Source organism: Herpailurus yagouaroundi, unplaced genomic scaffold, assembly GCF_014898765.1.
Source record: "Herpailurus yagouaroundi ecotype Mexico unplaced genomic scaffold, PumYag 199, whole genome shotgun sequence".
NCBI classification, from domain to species: domain Eukaryota; kingdom Metazoa; phylum Chordata; class Mammalia; order Carnivora; family Felidae; genus Herpailurus; species Herpailurus yagouaroundi.
In genome coordinates, this window is record NW_024412430.1 from 10,413,474 (window position 1) to 10,428,534 (window position 15,061).

The following is a 15,061-nucleotide window of genomic DNA, read 5'->3' on the forward strand; positions in this document are numbered from 1 at the left end:
CGTGAACCGGGATAATTCATCACTAGCACACCTGCCCTACAAGAAATCCTAAAGTCAGTCTTTCATGCCAAGATGAAAAGACACTAGACAGTAACTTGAATCTATACAAAGAAACAAAGAGCAGCAGTAAAGGTAACTACATAATTAATATAAAAAATAGTTAAAATGTATCTGTTGTTTGTAACTTTTTTCTCTTTTCTGATTTAAAAGATAAATCAGTCCTGGTACTGATAAAAAAGATACAGTTGGTCTTACTCCCTAGTTCCTGGTTTGGCGTTCTTAACATCCTTGAAATTGCCTGAGTGACAGGAGTATCTTTTGTTATTGATACTGAGCAAGTTTGAACATGCCTGATTTTATGCCAATAAGAGGATTCTTGGAAGGGCCCCGAGATCGCTTCAGAATGGGGACTGGTTGTCTGAAGAATCAACCACAAGATCAGAGGGCTGGAACTTTCAGCCCCATGCCCTGACCTCCTGGAGGAGAAAAGAACTGGAGATAGAGTTCATTTACCAATGGCCAATAATTTATTCAATTATGCCTACATAATAAAATGTCAATAAAAACGACAAAGTTCTGGAGCTTCCGGGTTGGTGAAGAGGTCAATATGCCGGGAAGACAAAGCACCTAGTAGAGGTGAACGAAAGCTCTGAACACCCCACCCCCATATCCTGTCCTACGCATCTCTTCCATCTGGCTGTTACGGAGTTGTATCCTTTATAATCAACCAGCAGTTGTTAGGGCACCTTGGTGGGTTCAACTGATAGAGCATGAGACTCCTGATCTCAGGGTTTTGAGTTCAAGTCCCACACTGGGTGTAGAGATTAATTAAAAATTTAAAATTCTTGGGGCACCAGGGTGGCTCAAACGGTTAAGTGTCTGACTTCAGCTCAGGTCACGATCTCACAGTTCACGAGTTTGACCCCACGTCCGGCTCTGTACTGACAGCTTGGAGCCTGGAACCTGCTTCGGATTCTGTCCCCCTCTCGGCCCCTCCCTGGCTCACTCGCTTGGTCTCTCTTCCTCTCTCATAAGTAAATAAACATTTTTAAAAAACCCCAAAAAACAAAACAATGGGAATTGTTAGGTGTAACATTTTCCTGGGCTCTGTGAGTCACTATAATGAATGTAGAACCTAAAGGGGGACCGTGGGAATCCCTGCACTTGTAGTCAAGTCCAGCAGAAGTGCAGGTATCAATAACAAAAGATACCCCTGTCACTCAGGCAATTTCTAGGGTGTTAAGAACTCCAAACCAGGAACTAGGGAGTAAGACCAACTGTATCTTTTTTATCAGTACCAGGACTGATTTATCTTTTATCTTGCCCTGGGTCCTGGGTCCTTGAGACTGATATATGAAGCAAAGGCTGTCCTATGGGACCAAGCCCTTAGCTTATAGTCTGCTCTAATTCCACGTAGTTAGTATCCAAACTGAATTGAATGTAGGACACGGCTGGTGTCAGAGAATCAAACATCATTACAAAAACAAAACTGCATGAAGAAAGAATTATAAACTGTGCTAACAGGCTTATACTAATTAAAGTACAATTTGTAGGACAGTAACAGCACAAAGGAGGGAGAATGGAATGGAGCTATATACAGGGGCAAAGTTTTGCATACTACTGAAATTAAGTTGGTATTAATATAAATTAGATTACTATAAATTAAGATACTGTTATCCTAAAGGCAGCCACAAAGAAAATAGCTCAAAAAATACATGGTAAAGAAGGGAATTTAAATGGTACAAGAGAAAATGCTTATTAACATAAACTAGTAATGGAGAACTAGAGGAACAAAAAAGTCCTAAAATACACTGGAAACAAATTAGCAAAAATGCTGCCTTGCCAGTAATTACATCAAATGGATTAAATACTCCCAATTAAAGGCAGGAAGAGGCAAAATGGATACAGAAGATGGCTAGGTAGGAGGATCTTGAGCTCCTTTTGTCCCAAAGACACATCAAGGTAACAGTAACATCTATGAAACCAACCCTGAAAGCAATCTGAAAGACTAGCAAAACACATCTTCCACAGTCAACTGAAAAGAGGAGGCCACAGAGAAAATGATGGGAAGGGGACACGTGGGTGGCTTAGTTGGCTAAGTGTCCAACTTTGGCTCAGGTCATGATCTCACAGTTCATGGAGTTCGAGCTCCCTCGTTGGGCTCTCTGCTGTCAGCATGGAGCCCGCTTCAGATCCTCTGTCTCCCTGGCTCTCTGCCCCTCCCCCACTCGTGTGCATTTGCAAGTACTCTCTCTCTCAAAAATCAACAAACATTAAAGGAAAAAAAAAAAAGAGGAAGGGCAGAGACACTTCTGGGAAGCAAAGCCCTGGAGGGAGTAACCACAAATGGCAAAGACCCTACAAGCACAGAGAAGTGAGAGGATCAGACTCCACACGAGCCAATCCTGGCACTGGGAAGACCGTAACATGTGGCTTTAAAAATCAGCAGAATTTGGGGCACCTGGGTGGCTCAGGCGGTTAAGCGTCCGACTTTGGCTCATGATCAAACAGTTCGTGGGTTTGAGCCCCATGTTGGACTCTGCGCTGACAGCTCAGAGCCTGGAGCCTGCGTCTGATTCTGTCTCCCTCTCTTTCTACCCCTCTCCAATTTGCATGTGTGTTAAAAAAAAACAAACAAACAAACAAAAAAAAAAAACAAAAAAAACAACAATTTAACTCTGAAAGAGCCAGAGGGCAAGAGGAAATTCAGCCTGTGCCCTTAAAGAGCCAACATAACAAAAAAACTCTGCTCAAGACAGTACAGAAGCAGCAGTTTGAGAAGTACCTGGGATGTAAGACAAGTGAATTTACTGACCAATCTTAGAATGTGTACCAAAGAAAGGGGCAGGGATCTTCAGGAGATCTCTCCAGGAACAAAAGTGCTGGCGATGCCGCAGATGACGCTGCCCTTCCATTCCCTCCGTTTAGGTAGCTTGTCTGCTGGCATTAACACTCCATCTACCTTGCTAGCATCACATGCTCCGCCCAAGCAGTCTCCTGGGGGCCAGCCCACCCAAACAACTGCCCCTAACCCACCATATGCTGCAGACAGCCCCAGCAGTTAGTGGTGCCACTCCAAAGTGACTCCCGCCCTGGGGGGACATAACCCCACACACCCGCACATCCGCAGTTCCAGCAGCCCAGACTCTTAGCTGGGGGTGCAGGGAGCCAGTTATGGCCTTTGACGCTCCTGCAAGTATGGCATCGAGGCTAACTGCAGACACCTAGGCTGCCGGCAAGTCCTGCCCACCAGCAAGCCTGAGGCAACCTCAGGCCTCAGCGCAGGGACCAAACCCCGCCTAGTGCACCCACACCAAATATCTGGGGTCACTGCAGCCAGCAAGGACAGAGGTGAGAGAGGCTCAGTCACAAGAGCAGGGCATACACAGCCCACACAGAGGGCACTCCTGGAACACCAAATTCTGGAGACCAGTGGGTGACTACGCTATAGGGTACCACAGGACCACCTTCTACACAAGGCCATGACTTTCAAGACTAGGAGATGTAGCTGACCTACTTAATACATAGAAACAAAAGACAAAATGAGATAGTGATATGTCCCAAATGAAAGAACAAGACAAAATTCACAAAGGTAAATGCAGAGGAGATAAACAACATGCCTAATAAAGAATTTAGGGGCACCTGGGTGACTCAGCTGGTTAAATGTCAGACTCTAGGTTTTTTGGGCTCAGGTCTCATGGTTCATGAGATCGAGCCCGGCACTGGGCTCTGCACCGACAGCATGGAGTCTACTTAGGATTCTCTCTCTCCCTCTCTCTCTGCCCCTCCCCTGCTCATGTCTTTCTCTCTCTCAAAATAAATAACTTAAAAAAAAAAAAACCCTCAAAACAAAGGTAACAAAAATTGGGACTTCAGAAAACAGATGATCTCAATGAGAACTTCAACAAAGAAAATATGACAGAGTAGAAGATTTAATAACTGAAAAAATATACTAAAGGAATCAACAGATTAGAGGATGTATCAATGATCTGGTGGGGTAATGGAAAGCAATCAAGCTGAATATCAAAAAGAAAAAATAATACCTAAATGAGGCTAGGTTAAGGGAATTCAGCAACATCATTAAGCATAATAACATTCACATTATAGGGATCCCAGAAAGAGAAGAGAGAGTGGGGCGGCTGGGTGGCTCAGTCAGTTGGGTGTCTGACTTTGGTTCAGGTCATCATCTTGTGTTCTGTGGGTTTGAGACCCACGTGGGCTCTGTGCTGACAGCTCGGAGCCTGAAGCCTGCTTCAGATTCTGTGTCTCCCTCTCTCTCTGCCCCTCCCTCACTTATGCTCAGTCTCTGTCTCTCTCTCAAAAATAAGTAAACATTAAAAAGAGAGAGAGAAGAGAAGAGAGAAAAAAGGGGGCAGAAAACTTATTTTAAAAAATACTAGCTAAAAAATTTCCTAATCTGGGGAAGGAAAAACATCCAAGTCTAGGAACCACTGACAGCCCCTAACAAGATAAATCCCAGGAGGACCACACCAAGATACATAATAATTAAAATGCCAAAAAGTAATGATAAAGAGAAAATTTTTAGAGGAGCAAGAGAAAAGTTAAACACAAGAGAAACCTCCTAAGGCTATCAGGTGATTTTTCAGCAGAAACTCTGCCTGCCAAAAGGGAGGGTCAGTGATATATTCAAAGTGCCGATAAGAAAAAACTCACAACCAAGAATACTCTACCCAGCAAAGTTATCATTTAGAATAGGAGGAGAGATGAAAGAGTTTTTCACACAAACAAAAGTTAATAGAGTTCTCACTAAACTTAACAGGAGCTCTTTAAGTTGTAAGAAAAGGCCACAACTAGAAGAAAATGATGAAATGAAAAAGCCTCATACGTAAAAGCAAACATCTACTAAAAGGTAGATTAATCACTTAAAAAGTCAGTATGGAAGTTAAAATACAAAGGTAGTAAAATCAATTACACCTACAAAAATTAGTCAAGGGATACCCAAATAAAAAGATGTAAAGTACAGTATCATATACATAAAATGTGAAAGGGGGAGCAAAAATGTGATTTTAGAATGTGTCTGAATTTAAGGAACCACTAACTTAAAATAGACTGCTACACACATGTGATGCTATATATGAACTCAGTGGTATCCACAAATCAAAAACCTAAAATAGATACACAAAAAAACACAGAAAGGAATACAAGCATAACACTAAAGAAAAATTTCAACCATAATATAAGAGCAAGAGAAGAAATGAACAGAACTACAAAAAGAACCAGAAAACAATATAAACAAAACAACAATAAGTACATACCTGTCAATAATTACTTCAAATGTAAATGGATTAAGCACTCCGGTCAAAAGACATAGGATGACTAAATGGATTAAAAAAAAAAAAATACCCATGTATATGCTGCCTTTAAGAGACTCACCTCAGACATCAAGACACCTACAGACCAAAGTGAAGGGATGGAAAAAGATATTCCATGCAAATAAAGCAGAACAACAAAAAGCAAGGGTCGCAGTGTGTATATCAGACAAAACAGACATTAAGACAAATACTAAAGCAAGAGACAAAGAACTACAGCACTACACACTGATAAAGAGATCAGTCCAGCAAGAAGATATAACAACTGTAAATAACTATGTAACCAACAAAGGAGCAACTAAATACATAAAGTAAATATTAACAAACAAAGTGAGAAATCAATAGTAGAGGACTTTAACACTTTGATCATCCAGACCAAAAAAAAAAAAAAAAAAAAAATCAACAAAGAAACAGTAGCTTTGATCAACACTTAGATTAGCTGGATCTAACAGATATATACAATACATTCCATCCAAAAACAGAATACACATTCTTTTCAAGTGCACACAGAACATTCTCCAGAATAGATCACATTGGGCCACAAAGTCTCAATAATTAAGAAGACTGAAATCATATCATATCAAGCACCTTTTCTGATTACAATGGTATAAAGTTAGAAATCAATTACAAGAAAAATCTGGAAAGAACATAAGCACATGGAAGCTAAACAAAATGTTACTTAACAATGAACGGGTCAACCAAGAAATTAATGAGGAAATAAAAAAATACACAGAGGCAAAAGAAAATGAAAACACAATGGGCCAAAATCTTTGGGACGCAGTAAAAGCAGTTCTAAGAGGGAATTTCATAGTGATACAGGGCCTATCTCCACAAGGAAATCTCAAACAACCTAACCTTACACTGCAAGAAGCTAGAAAAAGAACAAAGCAAACCCAAAGCTAGTAAAAGGAAGAAAATAATAAAGATGAAAGTAGAAACAAATGAAATATAGAAAGATAAAAAAAGATAAAAGAAACCAAGACCTGGTTCTTTGAAAAGATTAAACAAAATCGATAAACCTTTAGCTGGACGCATCAAGAAAAAAAAAAGGGAGGACTCAAATAAAATCTCAAGTGAAGGAAAAGAAATAATGGACACCACAGAAATATAAATAAGAAAATATTATGAAAAATTATAGGCCAACAAATAAGACAACCTAGGAGGAATGGATAAATCCCTAGAAACCTGTAACTTCCCCAAATCAGGAAGAAACAGAAAATTCAAACAGACCAAATACTAGTAATGAAATTGAATCACTACTCAAAAATCTCTCAGCAAACAAGGCCAGGACCAGATGGCTTCACAGGTGAAATCTACTACACATTTAAAGAGTTAATACCTATTCTCAAACTATTCCAAAAATTGGAACAGGAAATAAAACTTCCAAATTCATTCTATGAGGCCAGCATTTCGCTAATACCAAAACCAAAGATACTACCAACCAACCAACCAACCAACCAACCAAAAAACTACAGGCCAGTATCTGATGAATACAGATGCAAAATCCTCAACAAAGTACAGTATTAGCAATCCAAATTCGACAGCACATTAAAAGGATCATTCACCATGACCAAGTAGAAGTTATTCCATGGATGCAAGGTGGTTCAATATTCGCAAATCAATCAATGTGATACTCTGGTATAAAAATCCTATCACCATCTCAATATATGCAGAAAAACACATGTGACAAAATACAACATCCATTCATGTTTAGAGAGAAACATAACATAATAAAGACTATCTATGAAAAACCCATATCTAACATCACACTCGATGAAGAACTGAAAGCTTTTCCTTTAAGATCAAGAACAAGAAAAGAGGGGCGCCTGGGTGGCGCAGTCGGTTAGGCGTCCGACTTCAGCCAGGTCACGATCTCGCGGTCCGTGAGTTCGAGCCCCGCGTCAGGCTCTGGGCTGATGGCTCAGAGCCTGGAGCCTGTTTCCGATTCTGTGTCTTCCTCTCTCTCTGCCCCTCCCCCGTTCATGCTCTGTCTCTCTCTGTCCCAAAAATAAATAAACGTTGAAAAAAAAAATTTAATTAAAAAAAAAAAAAAAAAGAACAAGAAAAGAACATCCACTATCACCACTTTTATTCAACATAATACTGGAAGTTGTAGCTGCAACAACCAAACAAGAAAAATAAAAGACATCCAAACTGTTAAAAGAAGTAAAAATTGTCACTATCTGCAGATGGCGTGACACTAACATACAGAAAACTCTAACGCCTCCACCAAAAAACTGTTAGAACTGATAAGTGAATTCAGTAAAGACGCAGAATACAAAATTAATATAAAGAAATCTGTTGCATTTCCATACACTATTAATATAAGGGCAAAAAGAGAAATTAAGAAAATGATCCTATTTATAACTGCACCCCCAAAATAAAAAATACCGAGGCATAAATTTAACCAAGGAGGTGAAAGACATACACTCTGAAAACTACAACACACTGATAAAAGAAACCAAAGGTGACACAAATGAAAGACAGACCATGCTCATGGAATGGAAGAATTAGTATCATTAAATTGTTCTGTTGTCCAAAACAATCTACAGATTCAATGCAATCCCTATGAAAATACCAAGAGCATTTTTTCACAGAATTAGAATAATCCTAAACTTTGGATGGAAACAGAAAAGATCTTAAATAGCCAAAGAAAATTTGAAAGAAAGCAAAGCTGGAAGTATCTCAATCCCAAATTTTAGGATATACTACAAAGCTATAGTGATCAAAACAGTATGGTACCAGTCCAAAAAAACAGGCACACTGATCAGTGGAACAGAACACAGAGCCTGGAAATAAACCCACACCCATATAGTCAATCTACAACAAAGGAGGAAAGAATATACAATAAAGACAAGACAAGTCTTTTCAATAAATGCTGTTGATAAAACTCAATAGCTACGTGTAAAAGAATGAAACTGGGCTGCTTCCTTACACCATACACAAAAATTAACTAAAATGGATTAAATTCCCTAAATGTAAGACCTGAAACCATAAAACTCCTAGAAGACAGCATAGGCAGTAATTTTTTTGACACTGTCCTCAGCAAGGTATTTATGGCTATGTCTCCTCAGGCAAGGGAAAACAAAAGCAAAAATAAATATTGGGCCTACTGGTATACCAAAATGAAAAGCTTTTGCACAGTGAAGGAAACTATCAACAAAACAAAAAGGCAATCTAGTGAACAAAAAGATGTTTGCATGCGATACAAGGTTAATATCCAATCTGGTAAGAAGTTAATATACAATATATAAAGATCTTATGCAACTCAATACCAAAAAAAACTACAAAAAACAACTAACCTGATTAACACATGGGCAGAGAACCTGAACAGACATTCTCCCAAAGCAGACATACAGATGGCCAAAAGATAAATAAAAAGGTGCCCAACATCTCTCATCATTGGGGAAATGCAAATCAAAACCACAATGAGTGAACACTTAGCACCAGTCAGAAAGGTTAGTATCAAAAAGGCAATTAACAAGCGTTGGCAAGGATGTAACCATTGTGTTCTGCTGGAAGGAATATAAAATGGTGCAGACCATTTGTCACTGTGGACGACAGTATACAGGTTCCCTGAAAACTTAAAAATAAAAAACAGAAATGCTGTAAGATCCAGTAATTCCACTACCCAAAGAAAACGAAAACACCAGTTTGAAAATATATACGCACCCCTACGTTTACCGTAGCATTATTTACAACAGGCAAAATATGGAAGCAACCTAAGTGTCCATCCGTAAATGAATGGATAAAGAACACACACACACACACACAACCAGAATATTACTTAGCCATAAAAAAGAATGAGATCTTTCCATTTGCAACAACATAAATGGACTTAGAGGAATTATGCTAAGTGAAATAAGTCAAAGACAAATGCCATATGATTTCACTTATATATGGAATCTAAAAAACGCACAAATGAACAAAGACTCTTAAGTACAAAAAACAAACTGGTGGTTGCCAGAAGGGAGTGAGTGGGGTGATGGGTGAAGTAAAGGGGATTAAGGAGATAAAAACCTCCAGTTATAAAATAAACCAGAGATGAAAAGAACATAAGGAAACAGTCAATAATATTGGAATAACATCATATGATGATAGGTGATGACTACACTTATGATAAGGCAAGGAGTAATATACAGAACTGTTGAATCAGTATGTGGTGCACCTGAAACCAGCGTAACACTGTACGTTAATATTTATTTCAATTAGACAAAGGAAAAGCCGTGATCCACCAGAAAAACATTTTAATTTTTTTTTCAACATTTATTTTTGAGGGAGAGAGAAAGAGAGACAGAGAGAGAGAGACAGAGTGCGAGCAGGGGAGGGGCAGAGAGAAAGGGAGACACAGAATCCAAAGCAGGCTCCAGGCTCCCAGCTGTTAGCACAGAGCCCAATGTGGGGCTCAAACCCACGAACAGTAATATCATGACCTGAGCCGAAGTTGGATGCTTAACCGACTAAGCCACCCAGGTGCCCTAGGAAACACATTTTAGATTTGAAGACACAAACAGGTTTAAAGTAAAAGGATGAAACTTTCTATAGTCAAACAGAACTCTTCATTTTCCCCCTCTTCACAATCCTCATTTCAGTACAAGGAACAATTATCCATCCAATTGTGAAGTGAAAATGTTAGATATGATCCTTGATTCCTCCACAATTCAATCCTTTTATCTACTCCCTCAGCAAATTCTGTGGTTCAGTTTTCTAAATTAGCTTGTCAACTGCTACCACGTGAGGGGAAGCCACCGTTCTCATGTGCCTAGCCTACCTCGGCAGCCTCATAACTGAACCCTCTACTTTTTTGTCCCACATGGTCCATTCTCCATAAGGCAATCCTGGGTGTTATTAAAAAAATATATGAAATACTGTTTCTCTCTGGCTTAAAAACCTCCAACACCCTCTGAGTTTCTCACAGCATTTAGAATCAAATTTAATTTCCCTTCTTTTTTCTTCAAGGGCCTATCTCTCATATCTGCTGTTTCTCAGGAACAATACTGGACCTCGTGGGACACACAGGAAAGATTGTCAAAGTGTTATGAAAAAACAATTTAGAATTTAGAATTTGATTCATCAATATTAATATTCTAGAATGAGTGCAAAAGATGTATTTTCCAACATATAAGGCCTCAGAAAGTTCATCACCCAAAGCGTATTTCTAAAACACCCACAGAAAATATCCAGCAAGAAAAAAAACAACAAAAAAACCACCTCCTAAGAGGCAGAAGGATGATATAAGAAGTACTAAGATCGAAAAAGCCAATAAAACATTATTAAGTCTAAATAACCACAGATGGTAAAAAATAACATTTTAAATAACTGACAAGTAAAATTTCTGAGTACAGACATGGAGCGGAGGAAGAGAAAGTATCTTAATTAAATGGAAGAATACAAATGCTGATAACTATGAAAAACATGTTATTTAAACTTTAAGAGTAATCAGTAGAATAGGATTAGAATATACAATTTTAGGGGAAAAATGGCGTAAGAAAACCTTTATCAACAGCAACAGAAAGTAGGAAGGGAAGCAGGAGAAATCAAACAAAAAGTATAGTAAGTAGAAAACAACAGTAAATGGAACTGGTTCAACTCCCTTACTGTATGAAAAAGTGTCAACACACGAAATTAACAAAAACTACAAAACAAAACCCAGTATATACTACTCATACCAGATCAAATAAATTAAAACATGATGCAGGAGTAACAAAACACCATAGTTTTAAAATCTAGGAAGCAAAAACTAATATAATTTTGAGGCAAAATAGACATATCTACACTCACAGAAAGTATTTCACTTTAAAAATGGATAAATCAGGTAGGTAAGAAAGTATGTAGAACATCTGCATAATATAAGCATGGTAAACCTGTTCTAACACATATGTAAGTATATTCATACATACATACAAATATATATACACACACATATAAAACTCCACACCTAAAGACTGAATACACATTCTTTTTGAATATATATAAAGAACATGTATAAAACCAAATATAAAAGTCCAAAGAGATCTCAAAATATCTACAATAAGGTCGACATTTATTAACCATCAAGGAACAGAATTAGAACTCTACATTAAGGTTTTGAAATTACATATTCATAGACATTAAAACAGTATGAACTCCTATATAATCTTAAATGAATAAAAATATTAAACTGAAAATATAAAATCTTAAAGGGAAAAAAAAGAAATGCACTTATCAACACATAGGAGATACAACCAAGTGATAACAAGAAAAGTATTTATACCCTAAAATGTTATTTATTAAAAGTTAAAAATGAAATAACTTATAAAAATGACAAGCCCTAACAAATACATTAGGGAAAAAAAAGACAATATCGGTTCAAGGAGCATTAAACTATTTAAGAAGTCAGCATAACACTGAAAAACCAGTTAAGGATGAAACAAAAGAAAATTTTAGGCCAATCTCACATGGTGCGAAAAATCCTAAATACAAGATTTTCTAGTTGAATCCAGCAATATATTAAAATACCAAGTAAGATGTGTGACAGAAACATAAGGATGGTTTAATTACACAACTTATCAACCTGTATTCCTGTTCAGGGTTTTAAAGATGAAATCTTTATGCCTTTTCCCTTCTAAACTCTAAAAAAAGGGTTCACTCCCACAAGGATAGAGGGAACAAGGGAGGAGACACCAGCAATTGGGAGATTTCAATAACATTCATAAAAGGAGAGACAGCACAGGGACAACTAATTTAGCAGCCTAGTTAGTCTAAGAGCTACAGGGTAAAAGGCATGAAAGGACACGGAAAAGACTCTTCCAAAACAAAAACCAAAATACAAATCCCAGAGACTCTCAACAACTAGGAGATGGCAAGTACAAAAGGACTGCCCTGCCCTACCTCCTGCACCCCATCCATACAGACAACCTGAGCACCTGACACGGACAGCCTAGCTTCTGCCATGGAAATGTGAGGTTTATTCTCTGGAGAAATTAGAGAGGTGCCTGCCTGGGCTTTGAAGATGAAGGCACAGAAAAAAGGGTGAGGCTGAAAACTGGAAGATTAACATAATGCTTCAACTGCCAGGAATGCTTCAGGTTATACACCTTTCCCTAAGAGAGGTAATTCAAATTTTAGTTTCTGAATGGTTCCAAAGAACAAAACCCCACATATAGCTGGGGATCTCTTAGCTAAAAAGCCCGTCTTCTTGCATAGTCATCCTAAAATAATTTTGCCATCAAGCCCCACACCTGTGCACAAAGAATCTGCATTAGCTTTGTAATGTCCTATCTTAACATAAACAGAATCTCTTAAAATTTAATTTCTGCTACTGAGATAACTAAATCCAATTTTACCATTAAAAAACTATAGCCACCCAGTTACAAAGATCATAATGCTTATTGATAAGTAGTTTTGAGAATTTTTCCTAATTACCCTCTGTGCAACTTCTCTACTTCCAGATCTTAATATCCCTCACAGATTAAGAGGCAGAGAATGAAGAAAACTTTAAACAACTCCCGAACAAAAAGTCGTCCCATAATCCAGACCCGAACACCAAAAAGTTAGGGTAAATTAGCATAATAAAAATGTCAATACAAAATCTTACCTGTTTATCTTTCCTTTCTATAATATCTTGCTTTTGTTTGCATTTTTGAGATGTCTCTTTAATATCTGTTGCCTGTAAGATTGAACCAGAAGGAGGGGAATTTAGTTAAAATCTCAAGCAAGCAAATTATGTGGCCCCAGCCATCAAAATATTAAATTAACCCACCACGCTTTTTCATGATTTCTTTCAAACCAAATTCATAATCATCACCAAAAATACTAAGTTACCTGCAAATCTATAAAAGGTTATTCCTATTGATATTAACAACAGCTGTAGCAATATGCATACATATGTTTTCTTTATTTCTTCACATTTATTATCTCATGTTATTTCATCTGATCCTAAAAATAATCCTATTAGGATAGCAGGAACCCATAGTTTAAACCATTCTTAACATCTGATTCCAAAATCTCCCTAAAGTTAACAGCCATGACCATAAAAATTTTTAATTTAGGTTTAAAATGTTTAGTTTATTTGTTTTGAGAGAGAGAGAGAGAGAGAGAGCGCGCGCGCGCAAGAGAGAGAATGCGTGTGTGTGCGTGGGAGGGGCAGAAAGAAAGAGAGAATCCCAAGCAGGTTCTGCACCGGCTTAGAAACCCCAAGATCATGACCTCAGGCAAACCAAGAGTCAGTTGCTTAACCAACTGAGCCACTCAAGCACCCCTTAGGTTTAAATGTTTTAAATACATTTTTTAAAAAATAGTATATTCCATATGCCACAGAATATGGCACAGAATACATAGAATACTATGTATTCTAAGACACACAAGGTTTTCTACAATGCACTCACAAAAGGAGTTCAATGTTTCTAGGAACACTACTCTGAATCCTCTTATAATTAAAACAATCACATTTCAGTTTTCCCTTTTGTATCTTGGAATTTCTATAAAGTAGCAACTGTCCAAATGTGACGATTAGACCCTAAAAACCCCGTGGTGGCCGAATTCAGTCAGAGAATGTAAACGATGAAAGCTACAAGTCCATCTACAAAATACCTTAAAAGATGGCAAAAGAGCTCTTGTATTTGCTAAAATAAAACACAGAAAATTCAAAAATGAGCCAGAGAAGTACCTTCTCTTTGATTCGAGCCTCCAAACTCTGACGCTGCCTCTCAATTTCTTCAATTCGACGTGTCATAGGGATCTGCCCTTCTTTAAGTTTTCTGACCTCTTCCTTCACTCGGTCTCGAGCTAGCTTTACTTCTTCATACTCCTGACGGACATTTTCATATTCCTTGTAATTAATTCAAAAAACAGAAGTTAATGCACTACTAGCTTAAGCTAAGACATATACTAAAATCAAGGTGCAGGAAAAACCAAATCTATGAAAAAACCCTTTTGATATCCTTTTGGCAGGTCCACGAGTATAAAGTTTGCCATAAAAAACAACGTCAGATATAGTGAATTCCAACGACGTATAAAGAAGCTTGACACTCTCATAGTACTTGTCTCTATTACGAGGTCAGACTCCGACTTCCATCCCTCCCGGGTTCTGAAACTTACATACTAATTGCTACTAAAATAAGGGTTTCCTCTAGTCTCTCAATAGAGGAAGGATATCAGAACTTACAAATAAACAAAAGAAATTCAATTATGGTAAAAGTAAAAATGAAAAACAGTAAAATGTAAAAAGTAAAAATGAAAAAAAAAACGAGGAAAATGGGTCAAAAGGAGAACAAAAAGCAGCATGCAGGTAAAAATGAGGCTTGTCATGTCACAGGAATTAATAAACATTTGCTAAAAAATAACAAAAGTAAGTGGAGTACTAAGAGAGCATACAGTAAGAATGAACGGGAGGAAGAAAAGATTATAAACATGTGAGTAAATTTTTAAAAAACGAAAAAAGATTGAAATCAATCTTAGAAAGAAAAGGATTAACCAAAAGACTTTAAAGGAGAAACATAAAGTAGGTTTAAGACTAATAATGGACACAGGAAAATGTAATCAAAACAAGCTAAAGAAAGGAAAAAGTTTAAGAAAAATGGGATCGTGGGACAGGAGAGGGTGATGAGGTGGGGGGAGAAAGGCCACAAATACAGCCACTCATTTTTCCATTCTATTAACAACTATTTCCATCCTAAGCCTGGAACAAACATTATGAAACTTCCTCAATCTGTTCCGCCCATCAAAAAGAAATGCACTGAGGGAACTGACTC

General features: G+C 37.7%; 1 protein-coding gene across 5 annotated transcripts in view; it reads right to left on the reverse strand.

Moving 5' to 3' along the window:
* The window catches only part of SMC5 (structural maintenance of chromosomes 5), a 96,674-nt gene that overhangs the window by 53,184 nt on the left and 28,429 nt on the right, over positions 1–15,061 (reverse strand). For all 5 annotated transcript variants that reach the window (XM_040449377.1, XM_040449376.1, XM_040449378.1 and 2 more), the window contains exons 7-8: positions 13,978–14,139; positions 12,907–12,978 (exon numbers count right to left, since the gene is read on the reverse strand). In XM_040449377.1, coding sequence (XP_040305311.1) covers positions 12,907–12,978; positions 13,978–14,139 — 234 coding nt within the window. The remainder of the gene's footprint in view (positions 1–12,906; positions 12,979–13,977; positions 14,140–15,061) is intronic.